The 24636-nt window shown below is 39.6% G+C and overlaps 1 protein-coding gene across 10 annotated transcripts in view; it reads left to right on the top strand.

Annotated features, from left to right (window-relative positions):
* Nucleotides 1-3804: 3804 nt before the first annotated feature.
* ppfia4 (PTPRF interacting protein alpha 4) overlaps nt 3805-24636 on the top strand; it is a 107777-nt gene continuing 86945 nt past the window's right edge. For 9 of the 10 annotated variants that reach the window (XM_041782869.1, XM_041782867.1, XM_041782860.1 and 6 more), the window contains exons 1-2: nt 3805-4116; nt 4315-4614. In XM_041782869.1, coding sequence (XP_041638803.1) covers nt 4354-4614 — 261 coding nt within the window. In that variant the 5' untranslated portion in view covers nt 3805-4116; nt 4315-4353. Of the gene's footprint in view, nt 4117-4314; nt 4615-14998; nt 15092-24636 lie in introns of those variants that run through there. The other variant, XM_041782866.1, reaches the window with a different exon arrangement.

Raw genomic sequence — 24636 nt, 5'->3', positions numbered from 1 at the left:
AAATGGCAAGTCCTTTAAATGAATAAATTGACTATATTAATGTTGAATATGTAAGCATTTTTGAGTCACATGCCCTTAAAAACATATTTACATTTATCAATACTTTAAAATTTACTCTACAAATAAAAGCCTTTTTTTCAGATTTCAAGACATGTCTGAGGACACTAATCTATGTTCTGTTTTAAAAGACCCAAGTGTCTGAAGTAATGCAATGTTTATTGTATGGATTGGATTGTGTTGACAATTACTGTCCTTTATTTCAATGAAGAAACCTCAGCATGCACTTTCCTGGTTGCAAATCACTACCACCACCACCAATAGTAATAATAACAAAAAATAATAACTTTACCAGTATTGGAATTTAAAAGCAAGTGATTACAACTCCTTAATACACATGCTAAAAAAAAACAAACAAACATCAACAGGACTCAAGAATTTTCAGCCCCAAAACATGAGAACCTGACTTAAACAACTCAAACAAAAAGATTATCCAGACAACAAAAACTCTGAAACAACAAAAGAAACTCAACAATGAGAGAAAAAAAAAAACACGAAAACTAGAAAACCTCAAACAATTTGACAATATAAACAACATCAGAACCCAAATCAGAAGAACCAAAACATATGATCTTAACAGCAGGACCAAAAAATCAGATAGGTTAAGGGTAACTGAACAACAAACCCAAACCCATTGGTGTATTAACCATTGCAGAAACACAAAAAAATTATTTCCGTTTCACCAATTTTTACCAATGCTGCCAACCTAGGGCAGCTGTGGCATAAACCTTACTTTGGGTGGTGGTCTAATAAATATGTCAAGCACTGCATATACCAATACACATACACACACGTGCACACATACACACACACACACACAAAGTTCAAGTACAAAAATGATCATCTATAATGATAAACACTTCATATATTCCTATTTTTTTTAGTGTAAACACTAGTATTTAGGCACTTTAACTTCATACACTTTCCAGGATCAATGCACTCCCTCCACATTCCTGTACTTTTCCAAAATAGCTATTTTATATTTAGCTCTGTTTTAGATCTTCACTTAGTCTGTTCCATACTTTTACTCCTTGTACTGAAATACAGAAGCTCCTCATAGTTGTTCGTATATTTGGAATTTTAAAATTTAACTGACCCCTTAACTGTACCCCCCTTCTCTGTCAGAAAACATTTTCTGTATGTGGCTAGGCAGTACATTTTTCCTTGCTCTATACATTATTTGTGCTGTTTTAAATTCCACGAGATCAACAAGTTTTAAAATTCTTGACTCTTAGAATAACTGATTTGTATGATCATGATAACCTACCTTGTGAATTATTCTTATGGCTCTTTTTTGAGGAGTGCATAATGGTTGTAGTGAGCTCTTGTATGTGTTTCCCCAGATCTCCGAGCAATAATCTAAATACGGTGCAACCAGTGAGTTATAGAGAATGTAAAGTTATTTATGGTTTAGCACATGTTTTGCTTTGGCTAGGACAGAGATACTTCTGGAAAGTTTAGTATGAAAGTGCTTAATGTGAGGCTTCCAGCAAATCCTGTCATCAATAATCACACCCAAAAATTTATTTTCATACACTCTCTCCATGTTGACACCCTCTATTTGTACCTGCACTTTACTATTTGATTTGTGTTTACCGAATACCATGAAGTTTTATTGAGATTTAATGATAACTTGTTTTTATCAAACCATCTTTTAACTTTATCCATTTCTGACGTGATTAGAGACAGAAGTTGCTGTAGGTTTTCACCTGAAGCCAGGATGTTTGTGTCATCCGCAAACAATACAAATCTTAGTGCTTCAGACACTTTACATATATCATTTATATATAGGTTAAAAAGGGTAGGTCCCAATACTGACCCCTGGGGGATGCCACACACAACCTCCACACACTCTGATTCATGCTCTCCCAGCTTCACAAATTGTTGCCTGCTCTTTAAATAGCTTCTGACCCAATTCAACACTAGCCCCTGGATCCCATAACGTTCCAATTTCTTCAGTAAGATATTATGATCTATTGTGTCAAATGCTTTCTTTAAGTCAATAAAAACCCCAACAGCATGTTTCTTTTTGTCTACAGTATTAGTGATTATTTCTATAAGTTCAGATATGGCTAATGATGTTGACCGTTTTTTTCTAAATCTATTCTGGCTATCAGTAAGTAAGTTGTGTTTTTCTAAGAATTTGCATAGTCTATTATTAAAGAGTTTTTCTAAAAATTTTTGAGAATTGTGGTAGAAGAGAGAAGGCCTGTAATTAGTGGTGATGTTTGTTGTCATTTTTATAGATTGGTATGATTTTTGCTATTTTCATCTTACTGGGAAATTCTCCAGATTGAAATGACAAATTACAGATATGTGCAAGTGGTTTAGAGATACCTTGAATAACCAGTTTAACTATTCTAAAATCTATGTTTTCACAATCAGTAGATAGTTTATTTTTACTTTCATTAACAATATTAACGATCTCTTCTTCATCTACAGCTTTTAGGAACATTGATCTAGCATTTCTTTCAATAAGCTTTTTAATTAAATTTCTGGAAGTGTTTGAGTCAGGTATTTTCCCTGCTAAATTTGGACCAACACTTGCAAAAACTTATTGAAATTATTCGCTGCACCTTCCATGTTGTTTATAATTGTATCTTTATCAGTAAAGTACTGAGGATAACTCACCTGTCTAGCACCATTTCTAATTACTGTATTTAATATATTCCATATACCTTTGATGTTATTTTTATGATTTTCTAATATTTTACCATAATATTCTTTTTTAGATTCTCTCATTATACTAGTTAACTTATTTTTATACTTCTTATATTTATTTTCTGTTTTATGGTTCTGTATTTTATAAATTCTTTATATAGTGTATTTTTCTTTTTACATGCATTTTTTAGTCCTTTTGTTATCCACTGGTTATCACTATATTTATTCTTTTTGTTAACTTGTATGATTGGACAATTGTTATCATATAATGGTTTAAATACTCTTAGAAATTCATTTAAAGCTTTATTAATATCCTTTTCTTTATATATTATGTCCAAGTTGTAATTCATCAAGTCTTTTTTTAATTTTTCTATAGATTCGTTTGTCCTTACCCGTTTAAATTGTGTTCTACTGTACTGAGAGTGTATTTTATATTTGTTGTGAATTACAAATACTGGTAAGTGGTCAGTAATGTCATTTATCAACAATTATCATTATGATTATTATTATGATTATTATTATGATTCTTATTATTTGTTTTTTTCTCTTTCTTTTACCCTTATACCGTATGTTTACAATCTCTGATATTTACATATCCACTCGGGTCCTGCAGGGGGCGCTCTACACTCTGAGATTCCAGCCTGCCTCTGTGGTTTAGACTGATGCCTCTGGAACGAACATCGTGTCTCAGGAGCTGTCAGGTCATAACCTGCTCAGTGATGCTGATGTTTAAAAGTTAATTACATTCGAACAATTAAGCAAAGAGCTTCCTGTAGGAGCAAGAGACCCCAATATAGTTTTAATTTCAAACCAATGACATTAATGACCACAGTGCTAATTCCAGACCCTTTTCTGCACGCACATGTTGTGCAAAACGCTCCTAGGCTGCACGCAGGGAGTAGGTCCTAACATCCAAAGCTGCCTAACCTGGTGGTGACAACTGCAGATTCCCTTGAGTGCGTGTGTGTTTGTGTGTAAGTGAGCGAGAGTCTGTATGTGTGTGGGAGGAGGAGTGATCGTCGGTTGGGTGACGGTGTGAGAGTGTGAGTGTGTGCGCGCGTGTGTGTGTGGAGAGATGGACGCGAAGAAGGCGGATGCAGATAAGACTCGCTCTCTCTGTCCCCAAGAATAAGGACGCAGATTTGACGGATATTTCCTGCTTTTTATGAGAATATTTTCCTACCAATGTACGCTACTATGATCTCCGTCGTTCACGCGGGCACCACCCCTCCAAACGCAGCCGTCTATCTCTGAGCTGTCAATCATATCACGCCGGAATTTCTACATGTGAGTGCATGGCGCGCCGGGCAGGGCGGATCTGCACACGGGGTGAAGAAACGCCGGTTAATATGGATGGAAGGTCAATCATCATCTCATCGTTTCAGTCACTCTGATTAGGTAAGGCTACAGAAAGCGTAAGAATGCACGTTAGATGCACGAGACATGTAAAGCAGTGGGAATAAGGCGCGTGTCTATGGATAGCTACATATAGGATGTGCGGTGCTACGGGGCGTAAAATAGGCCCTTTTATCAGTCAATGTAAGTCGGTTTATCAGGCTTGTAACCCGTTTATTTCCAATTTCTCAACCCTGACAGCGACACACTGTCCTACAGCCAGACTACAGAGCAGGGAAGATGATGTGCGAAGTGATGCCGACCATCAGTGAAGGAGACTCGGCTGGACCTCCCAGAGGATCCACTGCCGGAGTTCCGAATGGCTCGGACCAGGAGGCCAACTTTGAGCAGCTGATGGTCAACATGCTGGACGAGAGGGACAAGCTACTGGAGTCCCTCAGGGAGACTCAGGAGACTCTCATTCAGTCTCAGACCAAGCTGCAGGGGGCGCTGCACGAGAGGGACGTGCTCCAGCGGCAGATCAACGCAGCACTGCCTCAGGTGAGGAGGAGAGGTGGGCCTGTGGAGGGGAAGGGTCGGGCTGTGATGGCGGTTTGAATTGTGAGTGTGCATCAGTTGTGGTAAGGTACCCTGGAGTAGGCCTAACTGTCAGTGCTGATGCTGAACCTTTGATACTCTGGTTCAGTGCAGGGTAGTCGTGGGCATGGACTCCTCATGTTTACTGTGTATGACTGGGAGCTTGCTGGGGTTTCATTTTATAATGTGGCTCCGTCTGTGCCAGAATCTCTTCTCAGGATCCTCTTGATCTCAGGGGCTTGCTTTTATGTTGCTTAATCAGAGAAATGTGTGGCTAAAGGCAATTGATGAGGGATCTATGAGCAGACTGATTCCACCTGCATCCATATGCAAATCAGACATAGAGTATAAATGAGCCTTTAAGCACCTGTGTTGAATTTAAAAGTTGTGCCAAATTTAGTACTACTTGTGAACGAAGAATTACCTTTTTTAAAGCATAAATCATCATTTTGCTTTGGTTTAACTGCTAAATATCTCTGTCATTGGGAATTTTGCTGTAGAAAAGTTAGAAGGCTGCTTCTGCAGGTGCTGTTTATCACTTTGCCTGGCACCTACCCCATGTGGCAGCATATTTAGACATTAAACTCAGCTTTATAGAAAATGTTAATCTTTATTCTGATGGTCTTGTTTGCTTTTGTTGCTTGTAAATAGTCATCAACATTAATTTAAAGCAGTTTTAAATTCATCTCAAATTTCCTCACAGGAGCTTTAATGGTAACCAGTTTCCAATGGCAAAGGTAATTTTCATGCAAGAGAAAGAGACAGGTTTTAAAGAGTTGTGAGGAAGAGCAAGGACCAGATTATAGGTTAATGTTATGATGGTGGCACAGATTTTCAGCATACAAAATGTCACTGTTTCTTTTTTCTGCTTAGCAGTGTCAGTAGGTGATAGTATGGCAGTGAGTTCAAAGGCCTATAGCCAGATCTACAGCTGAAACTGTGAGTGTTTGGCAAACTCTTTGTCCTGTGCATATGTAGTCTGTATGGATACATCCTATTGGGCAATTCATTCTAGTTTCTTTGAGGATTTCCCATCAAATAAGGCCTTCATAATCAGTCTTCTCTCTCTGGTTGGACTCTAATACCTAACATAACTGAGCGTGTTTAAGTTCAGTTTATTTCCTAATAGTTCCTCATTATACACATTTAAGGAAAACCCCTTTAACACCTCTGTATGTTCTGGGATATCACCCTTAGAATCGCAGTGATGATGATAGGGATACACACACATACCACTTCAAACACTTGTAATTGGCAGCATGCCGAAAGGGAGGATCCGAATGTCTCGTAGGCAGAAAGGTAGCGTAGTAGTAGGCTGGAAGGTGAGGAGGAAATTGAAGGGTTATTACTCGCTTGACTAGAGTAATGTTTTGTTTTTTGCAAGATGTTGAGTCTTGTGCGTGAGCCACCTCTGTCTGCGTCCACCTGCCTGTCAGTAATAATATGAGTAAAAGAAATCAGTGGTTCACTGGGATGCTTTTGCAAATTTTAGCCCATTCATGCGTAAAAGTGACTGTACTTTCAAGAAAACGAGCTGAATAACGTCTGCTGAAGTCACCAGGCATGGCGACAGCGAAGCCTCAGCGAATAGAGCTGTGTTACCTATGACCCTGTGGTCTAAATGCGTGGCATGATGTCACAGCACGGTGTGTGTGTGTGTGTGTGTGCGAGAGAGGGAGAGAAGCATGCTGACGATGACAGCCTCACTGCAGCCTCTTGTGAAAGAAACATGGCCGCTTGCTAGTGTACATGGCCCTGGGCTGCTTGCTTCCACACATGCACACATGTTTCTGTGTATGTGTTTGAGTCAGAAAGGAGAGCGAGAGAGAGAGAGTGGGAAGAGCTGTCATGCTCGTTTTTCTAATCCTGCCTGGTTCAGCGTAATGTTTTATTCTAGCAATAATACAAGTATTAGTTATACAGTCGTAGACCTCGGGGACATTATGCAGACATTATGACTGGCGCGCACATGCATAAGCTGTCTCCTGCCCTCTTTTCTCTCTGTCTCAAAACACACGAACACAGCAGTGGTCATCTCCACACCAGCAAGCAGGTTGAGATGATGCAACAATCAGTACAGTGTTGAAGCAATATGTGGAAATGAGAGTAGCTCCATTTTCCTCCTGTCTATGACAAACAAGGAGAGTGTGGATCTGATTGCAGACAAATTGAGCACATCTTGTAATAATGAGGGGGAAGTGTGGTAAAAACAACATACTGTCTCTTATATCTCAAGTTTGGGTGTGATGAATATATTAGAGCCATGCTGTAGCTGTGGGCGAACCTGCTGACCCCTTTATTCTTTATGTGTCAGTGGTAATTATGACCGTTGCTGATCTGTTAATGCCATCAATTGCTTTAAAATATCGCACAATATCTCTTTGCCTTCAGTCAGCAGTGTCTGCAAAATTGCTGTAGGGGAATTGAGAAGCATTTTTTTCCCTTTTGCTTCCAAAGTGTACACAGATATGTAGCTGTTGGCACAGCAACACAATCTTCATTCTTCTTCCACCTCTAAACCCTCATCTCTACCCAATAGGTGTGCACACATGTGTGTCTGTGTATGTGCTGTTGTGTTATCTTATGTCTTCAGTAGGTTTCCTGACTCCATGGGACTAGTCTGACCCAGAACTGTCAGATCCAAGACTCTCCTCCAGATATACACACGCTAATATACGCACACAAATATGTACAAACACTGTGATAGAGAGAACTCTCCGGTGTAGTCACTGTTAAAGATACATAAACCCATATCACCTTGGCATCAGTGTCCACATTTATGTTTGCCTCAGTGGCATAAAAGAAATGGGACGACATTGCCGTTTGAGCACACACACACAAACCGACATGTACACACAAACACAGAGACTAGGATGGATATGTTCATTAGCTACAAAGAATAGAGTTTCAGATTAACATGTCAGCCCATTACAGAGCAAAATGCCTCTAATACAGCCCTCAGAGATGGGTTTGCCCAAAGACAAATTAGGTTTTAATCACACACACGGAGCCAGGCATGCATGCTAGCACGCACACGCGCATAAAATGCCTGTTTCTCCTCAGCTGTTCTGATACTGTCAGAAAGAATGTGCTGTAAGGTGAATGTGCAGTCATATGTGTGTGTAATGTAAAGAAAGAGCAGATGACGGGTGAAGAGTGTGTGTCAAACTAAAGCAGGTCACTGCTCTTCTTCCATCACCATGTTTGGGTAAAATGTTTCTGTTGGATCACTTTATTACCCTATTTAAATCAAACACTCTAGCGATATAAAGCTATATACACCACAGGGTTGTATTTGTGGGGGACTGAGAGGAACATAATTAAAATTCAACACTGCATATTTGTATGATTATAAAAACAAATCAGTATTCAGGAAGACTTTTTTGTAGAAGCTTAGGAGAGGAACACATTTGAAGATAATTGGGCTGATTTGGGACCTGATGTTCCCCTTCTGACCAATGTCAGCAAAGGTCCAATTATCTGATGGTTCTTAAGATTATCTAGATTTTTCTGTGGTGTGAGGCTAGAGTGGTTTTAGCCTTCCCAATCTACTCAGAACATGATCAGGGCTGTCCTGATTTGAAGTTGTAAATATTAAATGTTCAGTATTTATGATCAGCAACACTAAAGACAGCCACGGAAACACTCTGTAGACTGTTACATGGAACGGAGTGATAGAAATCATGTTGTAAGCTGCCTGAAGAAACAACAACACAAGCATGGAGATGATAATGCAAATGTAGATCAACGTCGACAATGCAGGACCAACTTGTTGATTTGTGGTAACAGCTCTGGTGTTTATACAACATGTCATGTAAAGCATACCCAATTGAACAAACATGGACAGGAGGTGGACTGAAATTGCTACCACTGTGAATTAACCAGGTAGCCAACAGCTAGCCACATTTAGCTTGTTAACACTAAAGTCACGTTTAAATGTGTGAGATTTTGGTTTTGAGAGTGTAGACTCTGACTGTTTCTGATTGAATCTATTCATACCTGACGTGCTGTGTTGGTTACCAAATGGGGCTTTTCATTAGACTGAGCCAATTCAGCACTGCAGGGGATTTGCTTTTCTACCACAGCTGAGCCACCCATTTAAGGGCACATTTAGAGCTGATAACGCAGCGTTTTGATCCGATGATATTAAATAGCTTTAGTAAGCATTGTTTTGTTCCGCCAGAAGAAGAAGAACCATTGTTTCTTCATCTTCTATGGGTAATATGGCAGGTATTTCAAAGTTTGGTGCAGCAGTTGCTACTTAAACACGTCCGCAATGTATCCCTGAGTGATGATGAACCGCTGTGACGTGACTGCAGCGTGCTTGGAGGTGGGGCAGGTGCTTTGAAGAACATGCAAACTACGCACAGAAAGGCCACAGAGAGTGAACCAGGAACCTTCTTGTTGTAAGACTACATCGCTAATGCATGTGCCACTGTGCAGCCTGACAACTTTTCATACACACATTATTTTCCAACTGCCATGTTTTTTTGTTTGTTTGTTTTTTTCCCCAAAAGGCTGGTATCAGTCAATAGCCATGTTAAATTCATGCATCTGTACATCCATAACTTAAATCTTGGACACCAGGGTTTTACTATCATAATAAATGAAGGTGGCTTCTTATTATTTGTTGCCACCCCCACCCCCCAACATCTTTTTTTCTGTCCTTGCCAAGTTTGTTGCCTGCCACGTCTGTTAAAATATTACTGTTTCAAAAAATGTATCATGCAATCTGTTTTTACTTAACAGACAAGCCCAGAAGTATTGCTAAATCCCAGTTCAGCTCTTGCCCCGACATGTCTAGAGCCCGGGTGTCCCTATCCCTAGTGTTTCAATGCATGTGGTCCTTTATTTTCGAACAAGCATTTTGAGAAAAAAGCTCATAATAAAACTGTCTGGTGCTGTTGGCATGTCTGCTAATGTAATGCTGTTGACAGCTACTAGTGGTGTATCAGGAGCTTTCAGGGTCATCTCATTTTGTCAGGGAAGATTTCACCACTAACCCCTTTTAACTCTGTTTCACTGGGCAAAAGAGCATCTGAAAATGAGGGGTAGGGCTAGGGACTAGGGTAGGGATTAAGCTTAGTTTTTGACTGCCCCAGGTAGTGGCAAGATAAGCTAAACTCTCCTGTGAGATGCATTAGAGATTTTGAACAACATATGTGGTTGTAAGTGCTTCAAATGAATAAATATTGTATAAGAGAGTTTTTGTTAGACTTCCAGTGGCAATGTGGTGAGGAGCAGATGCGTGCTGAAGAGCTGGAGCCGTGCAACAGCATTTGTTATATTATCGCTGAACGATTAATATTGGTAACATAAAGTGGTTAGAGAGACAGAACTTATGAACCAACCCATTAACACGCGAGCAAAAAACCTTCAAGGCTTGAAAATTAATCAGTTACTGTTCCCGCAGCCGAGGGCTAACGGGGCTAATAGCGTTCAAGCCACCAGCCAAATTTTCAGCAAAGCTCTTTGCCCCACTATGGCAAGCAAGACGACGAGTGACAACACGGATATTCTGAAAGAAATTTGAAACATCCGTCACGACTGGAGAAAATACAGAAGGTGGGACATTATGTGACGACAATTAAAGACAACTTGAACTTGCTTAGATCGGATGTGGTTAGCCTGGGATCGAGAATCACTGAGGCAGAGCAAAGGGCCCCCCAGCTGGAAGATGAGAACGTTCGCCTGCTAAACACCACGCAGAATATAAACAGTAGAGTTGAACATTTTGAGGCTTGCATCGAATACAATGAAAATTACAGCACAGGAAACAATTTGCAGATTAAGGGAGTACCAGAAGACACGGAGCACGGAGACAGGGTGATGGACTATGTTAACGATTTACTCCAAACAGCGAGGTGGCAGTGGACTGCATGGCAATTGAGAGGGCTCATCGTGTACCCACAACATCTCAATGCAACCAGAACCACTCAGGACTTCCTGCTGGCCCCCGCAACATCCTGGTGAGGTTCTTACTAGAGCCCGACTGATATGGGATTTTTGGGGCCGATGCCAATACCGATATTGGGGGCTAAAAATAGCCGATATCCGATATATCGGCCGATATCCGATATATTGGCCGATATATGAAATAAGAACATTGATATACACAGGATATATTCCGTACATGAACACAAATGTGAACATGTGAATTAACAGTTGCATTTATCTTTATTTCACAAAGATGCAACTTAGACGACGTTAAAACGCTGTATAAAAGTCTTATATTGTGGCTGTGGACCATATTAGACAGGAAATGATAAATGGAGAGCCATATTTGCATCGTTGTGGCAAATATGCACATAGAATATGTTTACAATGTGGTTCTTGATAACCCTGAGAAAGGCCACAAGGTTAAATGCGCCTGTTTTATAAAGTTGTTCTCTAAAGATCTACTATTAGTGAAACTTTGTGTCTCCACACTGGTAGAATATGTTACAGGGAAGATAAACACTATATGAATGCTTTTCTGGTTTGTGCTTTTCAAAGTAAAAGCCCGGTTTAGCAGTTCTATAGAGAAACTGCGTTCACTTGTACAGAATGCTTTTATTTTGAATAGTTTCTGACAAACTTCCACTGTACACTGAATATAGTCGCTTTTAGGGGGGTTTACTGAAATAAAACTTATGAAGAAGGACAGGGCTTTGAGAGCAGGGAGATGTGGCTGACATGCAGAAAACTCACGCTCTGTGTGAAAGCCGCACCGGTAGGAGCTGGAACTGACAAGTGCAGCACACACAAACAGCAAAACACAATCCATCTGAAACGGGAGACCTGTGTGTGCTTAGAGATGGGGAGGGGCCCACGGCAGCACCTGCTGCTCAGTGAGAAGAGCAACAACGATAAGTGCTTTCACGTCAGAGTCTCTAAAACTCTCCAATAACATCAGAAAAAGTTGCTAGATTTGTTGCCAGTCGCTATTTTGGAAATGAGTCGCTAGAGGGGTCTGAAAACTTGGAAACACTGAGTGGGGGAGAGCTGCTGCTGAACTCGCCTATGTCTGAGAGGGTGGGGCAAGCCACACAGGCTGAGTTCAGTAGGGACACACACAGAGCAACAGAATTCCTGCACAGCTAAAAAGTTAATAAATAGGCTACATATTTGCCAATGTTGATTAATCTGTGACAGGCTATAATCGGCCCAATTAATCGGCCCACCGATCAGTTGGTCGGGCTTTAGTTGTTACGGTTCACAGACGGAGAGAGTCCGACTCCGAGCCAACTCAGAATATTTAGATGGAAAGACACTGAAGTGGACATCTTCCCTGACTTCAGGAGAGAGGAGCAAGAAAGGAGAAGCAAGTTCACAGAAGTCAGGCGTATCTGCATGAAAAGGAGACTGCAATATTCAGTGCAGTATTCAGCAGTATTTTGGGTTCCACTTGGTGAAAAATGACATCACTTCGAGGACGCTGCGGCTGCAAAGAGGTGTGTTGAAAACTACCATCCTGCTGAAGAAACTGAATAGACTCTGTTATATATTGAAGCCCTATGGTGTACAAACACAAGAGGCTATAAGTAAGTAATACAGATGAGGTATAGGACTATACACAACAGGGTTTATATGGTAACATTCAAGATGTCAACCAAGTATTGAGTGCATAGAAATGAACATACTTTTCAGAAGCCTGACAGTTCTGTTTAAAATATCCTTTTTTATTGATCTTATGTAATATTCTAATTTTCTGAGACACTGAATTTTGGGTTTTCATCATCTGTAAGCCATAATCATCAACATTTCAATAAGTAAAGGCTTGAAATATTTCACTCTATGTGTAATGAGTCAATATGATATATGGGTTTCACTTTCTGAAATGAGTGACAAAAAATATTGAACCTTTTCATGATATTCTAATTTTTTGAGATGTACTTGTATAAGCGGAGGTTTGATCCAACAAGAATCACTGACTTAAAAAAAAAAAAAAAAAGACCAGAATAAGGAAATTAAATGGCTGGAGAGGAAATACTGGTAAAATCCAAATGCAGCTTGCCTGGACAAGTTGGTTAAGATCAAATATGAGCTCAACACAGTTTTTTTTTTTTTTTTTTCAAAAGAAGCAGAATACTCTTTGTACAGGTTAAAACAAAAATGGTATGAGTCAGGATACAACGCCAGTAAACTTCTTGCACTCCGACCAGGTCGGTTTTGTTAAAGGTAGGACTAGGGATGCACTGATCCACTTGAATAAGATACAACTCCTAATAAAGGATGGGACAAACTACAAATTTCATTATGGGGAAGAGTTCAGGTAATAAAAATGGTAATAGCACCTAAACTAAACTACCTTTTCAGTATGTTACCACTTTCTATTCCAGACACCACTTTTAAAACTTTAGATACACGATTAGCCAATTCATTTGGGCAGGAAAAAAGGCTAGGATGAGACTTAAAAGACTTCAAGCAGGAAAAGACTGTGGAGGATTGAGACTACCTAATATGAGACTTTACAGGGAGGCTTTTACAGGAACCCACATAGCATCTCTTCTCTCCAGCAGGGGGAAAAGTCCCACATGGGTAGATATCGAGGATGATTTGATGGCTCCTTTTAAGGCTATTGATGATTTAACTCAGTGTCCTAAAATTCTAACACAGAATCCAATAATTGCACATACTAAAGACATCTGGCATTCGATGCATTAGAGAGAGGGTACATCCCCCTTCCTTATAGGATCAGCCTCAGTGTGGAACAATCCAAAACTAAAGACAGGAGGGAAAATGTTCTTTTTGAAAGGGTGGCATTCAAAGGGGATTGAAAATAAAGGAAATCTGAATCATAATAATGCTTTTAGAACATTTGAGAATCTCAAAGAAACATATAACCCTAATAGTAAGGACTTCTGCAGATACCTACAGTTAAGGGATTGTCTTACTAAAGCAACTCCACCAGATACTGGGCTACCTATCCAGTCCCTGTGTATTCCAAATTTAAGATACTCTGTGAACTACCACACCTGGCAGGCCAAATTTATGAATACTTACTAGAAGGTCTTAATGGTTCTAACAAAGGATTTAAAGCTGCGTGGAAAAGAGATCTGCAGAGAACTTTTGAAATAGATGAATGGACAACTCTTGTGAGGGAAATGTTAAAACCATGAGAGATGCCAGATCTATGCTTATTCAGTTTAAAATACTCAATAGACTCTATTGGACTCCTGTAAAGTTGCACAGGGCTAGGATTTTCCAACCTTTGTTGGCAATGTAAATTAGATCAAGGTGATATCACTCATATGTTTCTAACATGCCCTAGTTTAACCACTTACTGGCAGAAAGTTATGGAAAAGATTAGCGATAGCCTAAGAAGAGAAGTTATACAAACATCTGCTTTATGTCTTTTTATGTCTCTGAAGGTGATGACAGGATAAGTAAAGTTCAAGCTCAGTGGCTGAAGGTAGCCATCACTACAGTCGAAAGGATCATTTTGAGCCACTGGTTGGGTCAGAATCTTCCAACATATTGTGCGTGGTTCGTGGCTTTATCAGAAAAAGGCTCATATGAGTGGCTAATCTACAAAATAAATGGTAAACTAGATGGTTATATGGAATAATGGGAGTCACACAGATCGGGGCATCTCAGACCAAGGAGACCTAATCAAACTCTAAATCACTACAGTGCCCTGAGTTTGACTGGCTTAAGGGAGGGGGGGAGAACATTTTTTAAAAAGTTTCCTTCAAGATTTGTCACTCTGCTTGCTACTCTGCAAACATGTATGGTTTTGTTTTAATGTACTTTATTTTTGCAACTGTTGTGGCTTAGATGAAGTGTCTTATTTAGTTATTTATGTTTTATTTCATGTCTTAATTCATTATTTTTATTGTTATCATTACTATTATTATTGCAGTTTATGTTGTCATAGTTTATTAATTTATGTTTTTATCATTATTATTATGTACGGCTTCCTGGATACTTTATTCTCCTTTTTGTCCTTATATTGTTTTAAAATTGTTTTATTATCTTATTCTTGTAAATGTGCAGGACAATGGGTTCAATGCAAGGTATATGTTACAGAGTTGGTTAACATACCAGTGTGTTTAAGTTTAGTTGTATCACCTTTTCTTTTACTTGAAGCAAATGAGTGACTCTTGTAATAGTGTTTACAATGTTTCTGTTTTTTTGAAGGAAACAATAAAATCTAAATTGAAAAAAAAGAGAGTTTTTGTTTGCAGAGAAAATAACTCCAACCATCATGTGATAATATAATGTTGGTTTTGGACTTTACATTCTAAGGAGAAAATGTATGTTGGACATTTTCACATGCTGGAAGAATGGGTGTTAAGGTTCATAATCATAGATAGACTACCTTGTTTCTTTGGAAGTTAAAATGTGTTTTCCCTTTTCTTTATAGATCCATGTCAGGAAAGTCAGCATGTAAAAGGCGAAAAAGTTCACGGATACATTCCACCACTCCATTCAACGATCTCCACTTCAACTACCAAATGTTTGTTTAATCATTTCTGTTTGAGATAACACACCAATCCATGGCCTCTGAGCATCCATTTGTGTTTGAGAGGTGTGTGCCTTGACCATGGGGTGTGAGTTTCATGCTGTGTTTGGTGATGTGTGTTGTGATGTTTGGACACCTGTTCCAGTCAGACACAACACCGGCTATTTTTGCCAGCGTACAAATACACACAGAGACACTGTACACACTCTCTGTCCTTCCAAAACAACAACTGCCTCTTGTTAAGAATTCTAACCTCTCAGTCTACACTCAAACATATTCTCTTACACAGATGTATACACACGCAGCCTTTTGAATGCTGTTACCACATACCGCTGACCCGTCCTTTGACCTCTCATAGCAATGACTGTAGCTTATACTTGTACACAAAGACACAAATCCACACACATGGCCTGTAAACACATTTTTATTTAACCTCTGTGATGATGCACGTGCAGTGCATGCCTCTGTGTTTTTGTGTAAGACCTCTCAGTCCATCTTTCTCCTGTCTTTAGTTTCAGTGTGTCCAAATTGGTGTACCATCACCAAAAACTTTGTGGAACTTTTCTTCAACCCTCCTCACACCTCCTTACCCCTAAAACATTTCTCTCTGTCTTTCCTTCCACCATTTAAACACTTTCTCTATTTATCCAACTCATCAATAACTCAGTAGTCCATTATCTCAGACAGTCCTCGTCCCTCCGACTCCCACAGCTGACCTTAGCCGACAGCAAAACAGAGTTGAGTATGTGAGGGAAGGTGACACAAATTGCTCGCTGATTAAGGCTCTGCAAAGCACTAACTTCTGGATGACATAAAAAACAATCTATTGGAGGTTTATTATAATTTGTAGTGTATTTTAATTTAGGTTGGTTCAATATGGATTGAGATATTATAAAATGTATCTGTAATGGTTGCTTCAGTAAGCATTGTTTTGTGTCTTTGGCCATCCAAGACTTGGCAATCGTTTCTACTTCAGAATTTCTTCTTCTTCTATTGGTAATCCAGCAAGCCATTTTTGGCGTAGCCCACTGTGCCCAAACTGGTGATGGAAAAGTAAATCAGCATGGCCTGGTTTACTTTTAGTCACATTTTAGTCATTTCTACACTTTTTAGTTTTAGTCTAGATTTAGTCGATGAAAAATAAAAAACATTTTACTTTTAGTCCATTAAAAGTCCTCACATTTTAGTCTTCACTTTTAGTCCAAGCATTTATTTTCTTGCCCAAATCTGGTACCAAATCACGGTAGTGTGTTTTCGGCACTCTGCTAAACCTGGTATACCTTCTTTCTACAGCTGAGAGGCAGAAAATCTGCAGCTGCTTTGTTTTTTTAACAGATTTACTCACAGTAGAGAAATATCGTGGATTTTGAATGTCCGACAAAAACTACATTACATTACATTTTAATCTAGTTTTATTCATGTTGACGAAAACAAAACTTACTTTTTGTCAGCTTTAGTCATCACAGATCTAGAGTACACAGAAGAATCCACATTTGTAAAAGCTGAATGTGGTCAAATGAAACACAAGCATTCAGCCTGGTTTGAATTAAAGGCCTCCAACATTTAAAAAAGTCTGGCTTCTTTGGTTTATAATATGCACTGGCATAATTATAATACAGCCAGTTGTATAGCTGAGTTTTAATAAGGTCAAGGTCATGTATTGTGTGCTTTAAAAACAGCGTTTGCTCGAGCTGCTTTAGAACAAAAAGAAACTCAACAGACATTTGTAAAACACAAATTATGACTTTCTCATTGCTTGAGTATTTGGGGAACTACATGGTCAGATAACTAGTGTGCATACTTACTTTATGCATACATACAGGCACAAGCTCTTGTTCAGCCACAGCTGAGAAAGGAACCTCAACTATTTCAGACACAACACACCCCGCAACAGCCATCAACACATACACATAATGGTAGAATAGAAAAAGAATGTCTGCTTGTTGGTATTGTTGGTAGTGAGAGCTTGCATGGAATGGGGATGCTGGAGATCATGGTGCAAAAGTGAAGAACAAAAACAACAATAATCCAACAATCTTATCCATCCTTAACTGCCATGTCCTCAGCCAACAGCCCAAATTTGTGTGTTTCCTAATTTGGAAACACCCACGTTGGGAACGCTGGGTCACGTGTAGTACGGTATTTTTTTGTTTTGAGATAAACTGGCTGATATAACGTGAATTATTCTTGTTCAGGAAAAAATCACAATGTCTTTTGTTTTTAAGTGACTTAAGTGACTTAAAAACTAGATGCATTTATGTTAAGCTAGAACCTCTTATTTCTAATGTTAATATCACAGATTAAATTAAGTTACATTTACTTTTGTTCAGATTGATTTTTTCTTAGTGAAGTTGCTCCATGGTCTTATGGGACAACAGAGAAGGCCCTGTGTATGAAAAGGAGGCAGAGCCTGTGTACCATTGTTGGTCCCACCAGGAATTTGCAATGTTTGGATTCAGCAAATTCATCCAATCCCTGCAGCTTTAACCCAACATTGCAATTCTGGCCAACCTCTTCAACTTTTTGTGCCAAATGAGATAAGTGATTCCTAGATTGTTCTTTTTGCAGTTATGGGAAGTCATGGCAGAGCTTTTTGATTAAAGTTTACGTTTGTTTCATTATTTCTTTACATGTTTTTATTCAGCATCTTCACATGGTAAGATGTCAGAAGATGAGCAGATTGCTTAGCCAATAGGTGTCATTTAATGGCATTTTTGTCTTAGTCTCTCAAAGTTCATGTATTAAACACACAGTCCCCCGGAATAGTGCAAGCTTGCAATGCAATTTTGAAGAATGATTCACTTTAAATGGCAACATGGAAAAGCCTGCAAATGCTGATATCAGCAGCTGCATCTGATGCAGTCTAAACTGCAGTATTTAGTTATTGCAAATATGATATTCAGTGCACCTATCTGATACTTGTCTCCTCAAATTAAGTGGTTTCAGGTATATTATCAAGTGACAACACAAAAGTAGGGGTTATCAGTGTTGGCCAGTACTCAAGTTATGTACTGTATCTGAACTTTAAACAGGAATTAAAAAATGCCATCAGATCATCTCTGTGACTGTGAATATAGTATTTTTGGGGTAGGAACATCCTAGTCACAGAGATGCTGGATTTTTATGAATCACTGTAACTCTAAAAAGCACAAAGAACCTTATCTTAGACCTAATCACCCTCTGCTGTCCAATGAATAAATATATGGGCCTAACTCTCCCACTTCTGTGATATGTAATGGTTTTTTGGCCACTAGAGAACAGGTTATTTCACACTACTTGAACCAAAGCCAGCAGAAGTGAGCCTGGCAGGCTTGGTGCTCTGCCACCTTAGTGACTGTAGCAGAGGTGTGTTTAGCTTACAGGTACAGTGTGAGAGCAGTGCTTGTCAAAGCTAATAGAGCTTACACTGCAGAGCAAGGGAGAAGAGCTCCGAGGTCCCCCTGCATCATGTTTTGAGATGGCCAAGCCTGGTCTGTGTTATCCTAAATGTCAGCATGCGCTCCCTACATGTAGTGCTGTGTGTTTGCATGTGTGGATGCTCCTATGCCAAAGGCAAGTGCTGCTTATGCATGCATGGCTGAGGCAGCTTTGTGCTCCACGATTGGAGAATTTTGAGGAGGGGTGGGCGAAGTCAGTCGACAATTTTCAACATCCGATTGGTCTGCTGTTGAAATCCAAATTTTTTGCCATGTGTTATGTAAAAAGCAAATACTGGAATTTGGGTTGATGTGGAGGAAATTGGAGCATGAAGTGAGCAGCTGAATGTCACCAAGGCTCCCTGTAAGAAAAGAGAGAATGAAACTGAGAAAAAGGAAGTGGCGGGAATGTTATGGATTAAACAGATGTCGATCAGACAATGAATGCTGTGTCTTTTGCTTACTTGAAAAAGTTTGGGGGCATTTGAGGCCTTTGTTACAGACCATGAGGGCAAGAGAGGGATGCAGTATTGCTTCATGACTTAAGGATTAAAATACATATACAGGAATTACGACCCCCTCTTTCCCTAAAACAAGCCTTCAGTGGCATAGCCAACCTATGTATGAGTTTAAGATAACAGAAAAATATTTTTTAAAGTCTGTTACACACCTGTAGTTTTAAGTTTCATTTCTCCCCTGCTTCAGTGGGTCAAACTTTATGTCAACACCACATTTCCTGTTTATCATTCATTTAACTTAGCTTTAGCAGAGGGGCCATTGAGTTAACAGAGCTGCCATGTTTATAGCTGTTTCTCTAACTAATATATCATCACTTCTTTTTTTAATGCACTTCAAAAAGTGAGGGCCTGCTACCTGGCTGCCCTTTGGCACTGGAGCGAGACATGCTGATGACTGGGCTCAGACTGAGCTGTTGTCTATAACATATCACTCTACCGACAGCAGCATCGGTTATGCCTCTACAGCCCACATGTGCATTCAAACCTGTGATGCTGGTGCTGCAAAAATCAATTCTTTGGCAGACATTTTGCCATCGATGGTATTGATGCTGGTTCTCCGCCCATCACTTACAAACAATTTTCCTGCCAATGAAGGCTCTGCTCAAAAGATGCTCCCTGGGGTTAGCCAAGCAGCATGCTTTGACTTTCCAGGGAGCACAGTGCTACACCTTTGTGTCAGTAAATCAAGGTGCATGTTTATTCAGACAAGGACAGTAGTCTAGTTACTGATCAAATTATGCCTGTAGCCTGACTTCACTGTGCGTAGAAATGTACTGTGTGATGAATGTTTACAGGGATTGTTCACTTCTTATTTTCTTTCTCAACCTTCACAGGTTTTAGTTATTAACTAAGTTCATTAATCATTAAAACAAAAGGCCTTAACCATCAAAGAATTACATGTTTTGATAAATCATCCCTTGTATTTTATAGGACGTCTTCTTTTAAATGTGGTCTGATCTGTGATTCGTTGAGAAACTCAAATGAGAAGTGAGAATTGAGTCTTTAAAACAACACATCCACCTCCCAGCAGCTGAATGACATTACACCTCTCTCTATCTCTGACTGTGTTTCCCTCTTATCCTCTCCTCCAATCCTGCTGCATCCTCCCAGCCTTACATCACTGGTCACTCTCTTTCCTTCTACTCCACATCAGTCCAGTCTTGAATCAAGCTCACCCAAGAAGCTACAACTATCCTTGGCAAAGCCTTGTGCACAGCTTTCAGGCCCCTGAGCACTAATAGATTATTAGCGTCCAAAGCTAGCTCCCCCACGCTACCCTGCCTCAGCAAGTCTTCAGCGCTCCTCTCAGTAGCATCCATCCTTTGCTTGCTCCATCCCTCTGCCAGTACCATCTGGCTCTCAGTACCAGGCACATTTAGCTCAGCCGGGCGCCAATTTGTCCCCCTGGCTTCCTGGGCGAGAGAAGGAAAGTCAGGAAGAGGAAAAGGAAAGTAATGTAAAGTTAGAATGTAAAGTTAGATTCAGCAAACAGAGACAGAAAGTGACTGTGTCAGGAAAAGAAACAGAATCAAACATACCTGTCAACCCCCAGCAGCGTGTGATATGCTCTGGTAATGGGCAGAACCAACAGTCACTGTGCCTACGCATGTGTGTGTGTGTTCCCTCTCCCTGGCAATAAGAGCAGAGTGATTGGAGCTGCAGGACCCCCAGAAGGGAAGGAGAGAGTGATGATGGAGAGAGGCAGGGAAGGACAGAATGAGAAAAAAAGAGGAGGAGGAGCAGGGGGGACATGAGATGAAGTTTTCCAGCCAGCAGGTAAGCTCACAGCGGCCCTGTCATGTCTAACAACTACACTATTGGAACTCTGTCAGTTTGCTTTCCCTCCTGCAACTACACCCGAATACAGAATCAGGTGGTGATGGACGGGAGGGGGTGTGAATGTCGGATGGGGTTTGGGTGTAGCAGTGGAGGAGGCAGAGTGTGTATTTCTGTAAAATGTAGAAGGGTGTCTATGCCCAAGGTTCTGAACCACAATTGGCCATACTCCCAGGCAGCCATTTTTCCTGTCCTTAAAGCACCCGTGAGGAACAGTCAGTTTGTGTCAATTTTGGCAACAGCTGTGGACAAGGCTGTAAGTCTTCTCTCTCTGCTGTTTGGTCCTGTGCCGGGGTATAGGAGGGGTGTAACAGTTCATAGAGGTCACGGTTCAGTCTGGGTTCTTTTCATCGGGAATAAGGCAACATGAATTCTCAGATTTATAATTTTCAATGTCACTCATTACAGTTTTTCTCAGTCGCTTTGGTACATTTCTCGAATTATCCTTGACATTTGCAATACAGTAAGTGTATTTCTGAAAACAATTAGTACAAATAGCAAAACATCATGGATCACCTGCAAAAGCCAGTTTCTTGCTCAAAATCCGTAGTTCATCTCTCAAAACTAAATATCTGTGTCAATGAACATGTCCGTGCCATCAGAATGACAAGTCCTTGTGTCTTTGTGCACAGATACGACAGTAAAATTGCTTGGTCATGTTGTCACTATAACAGTGTACTGATGTAAACTATGGCTAAAGTGTTGATGACAATTATTGTAAATTTTAAGTTACACCTTAGTGTATGTGGGAGATTTATTGCAAGAGACTGGACAAGATTTACATTTATCTTTTTACTGTTTGTACTTTAATTTGTTGACTGACCATGTCATTGCGATACAGAAAGGAAAAGACAGCACTGTATAGCACAAAGAAAAACAAAAAAAAACCAAAGTAGAAATGTGAACATAGGACAGTCTTCTTAGGGAAACTGTACATGCAGTGCTGTAGGAATTACAGTGCAGTCTTCCTACACCTCCTGACGTTCCTGTCTGTCGGGACACAAATTCTCATCCACATCACAACGAATATCTTCTATGCTTGCGATGCAGCATAGAAAGAAGTTTTTAGAGTGTCTTATCCAGCCTCTGCAGGTATCTGCTTTGATGTCATCACACACTGCATCCATGGCAGCCAGAAGGGTCATCTGTGTTTGTGGCTGGCGATCATTTACTTTCCATCTCCATGCTGAGAAAAATTCCTCAATCATCAGATTCTCCTCAATCAAATTCCTTGATCATTGGTTAGTCTAATGATTCACACATTTCCCTTTGTTAGAGAACATCAAGATTCACCTGGGAGGAATTTACCAATTCAGGACAGATTTAGGAAAAAAAAGTCTAGTGGAAATGTATGAACTAATGCCTAAATGTTGTGGGGGGTGAGACTATTCAACAGAAACCCATTATAATACATTTTGATCACCATGACATAAGCAATTGGTAATGTAGGAAATAGCAGAGAATTGTACATAATCATTTACATGGATGTACCAAAGCAGTTGCAACTTGTTCAAAGAAATGAGAAACTGCTTTTTTGATGTGCACAAGTGACACAGTGATGTGAAGATTGAACAAGTAGTTTTGAGAATTTCAATTCTGATCTGAGAAATGTACCAAAGCAACTGAGAAATGCTGTAATTGGTTTTAACTCAAGAGCTGTCTTAAATAACACCTAGTGTTATTTAGAACCACCTGTGATAGTTGGTACAGCCTGTGGTGCATTAAATAGTCAAAAGTAAAGGAAGTCCTAAATAAAGATGTAAAATAAGAAGCAAAACAGAAATGAATAACCTTATATCTCCTGATTTGAAATGCTAAAATAAATACCACATAGAAATGCTAATTAGGATGTTTGAAATTAAGGGAAATGTATCATTTATGATTTATGTAGTGTGCTGTGCCATGTCACATAGTTATTAGTTCAGTTCTCCCCAAAGTGTAGGCCAGAGCCCATAGAGGTACTTAGAAATTACAAAACACAGCCAGAAGTTTTTACAGATGCCGCTTTTTAATCTTTTTTTTGTTTGTTTGTTCTTATGTATACAACCGGTGTCATGATTTAACTGGCACTGGATTGAGTGGTGAAACATCATCAAACATTCTACTTCTAGGATTTAGAATTTATCAGTGTCATCTGAGACATTAATGCTACTTGGAAAGATTTTGCTGTGACACAAAGTAAAATTACAGAGATGAATGTTAGAAAAGAAAATTTAAGTGACTTTGTAGATGCCTGATTAAATAAATGACACTGGCTCGTTAATTATGACCCCACAAACAATTTGCAAGTGATGTGAATGTATCTGAATGCCCAGCATTTGCATTTAAATTCTTTGTTTATAAAAAGGAAATATGATACTTTATTTTAGTCTCCTGTTATGGTTGTTAAAGGGTTTTTTGAAGGGCCTCAGAAGACTTTCAAGTCTCAAATTGGGCTGCAGAATACTGAAGTTTAGAAAAGGCCGTGTTAGTAAATATCCAGTGCAGCAGTTGCTCATGCAAAATCACAACTCGAATGCCAGAAAAGGACACCAGATAGGACTGGACAATATTCATTTTTTAATACCGTCATACTCTCTCTGAATTTGACTGGGATATAAGGGAATTACCACCAAGTGTTAAAGAACCACATTACACAGGCACTAGTAAGCGTGCATGTGCAAACACAGTAAGCAGAGTGCACGCATCCACCCGTTTCATAAAGTCCTTTATCAAAATGCTTTAGGTCTAAAAATAACAATGTTTCAAAGGCAAGGTTTACAGTGGTGCTGGAAGTGATTTATAATTTTTCTTACACTTAATACGTAAACTGAGCCACAGACAAAGGAGCAAATAAAGTTCCTCTTTTCCTCTCTGTCTATGGCACATACGCACGTGAGCTCTTTTCCTCTCTCTTCCCTTCCTTCCTCTCTGATTTAATATGAGAAATAACAATAAACTATTATAGAAAATTGGAATGTGAAGAAATGTTCTGTGAGATTTTAAATGGATGAAGGTAGGCTTTTATTGTTATTAATTTCCACATTGCGCTTCAATAGCGAGCTCCGTCCAGCTCGATAAATGTTATCTACATTTCACATAAAAAGGGATAAAGATAAGTTTAAAAGTTTTTAAAAACCTAAATTGGATTTAATTGCATCTGGCACTGCTGCTGCAGGACCCAGCTCATAGGGTTATTAATAAACTATCATTTCTCATCACTGATCTTCAACCAAAATGAAGATTTAAAGTGTTCTTAAACTCACGCTGTCTTGGATTACATATACAGCCAGGGTGCACTTTAAAAGTTTGACTACAGAAGACCATATTGTGCTGCCAGCCACTTGCTTGCTGTGCCATGGCACGTTGAGGATGTATGGGCTAGTATATATGTGCAATCATACTTGACCACATTAGCAGAATATCATTAACAGGAGTTCTTCCTTCCCTTTTTTTAAAAGATTTGTTTTTTTGGCTTTTCATACCTTTATTAACAGAGGAAGACAGTGGACAGAATCAGAAATAGGAATAAAAGCCGGGGAGAGACATGCGGGAAAGGGCCCAAGGCCGCATTCGAACCCAGGCTGACTGCGTACATGGTATACGCCTTAAACCACTAGGCCATCTGCGCCCCATCTTCATCACTTTTAAAGCATCTTCACTCACAGGCAGAGGTGCTGCAGGTGGCAATGGACACATACTGCCCTCATTACACAGCATCATCTTTTTTATACCCCAGGGTAATGTATTGTCAGATTACTGCCTCTTCCTATCCCCAGACTAGCATATC

Source organism: Cheilinus undulatus, linkage group 3, assembly GCF_018320785.1.
Source record: "Cheilinus undulatus linkage group 3, ASM1832078v1, whole genome shotgun sequence".
NCBI classification, from domain to species: domain Eukaryota; kingdom Metazoa; phylum Chordata; class Actinopteri; order Labriformes; family Labridae; genus Cheilinus; species Cheilinus undulatus.
The sequence above is the reverse complement of the archived record's forward strand: the minus strand, read 5'-3'. Positions and strand labels throughout refer to the sequence as shown.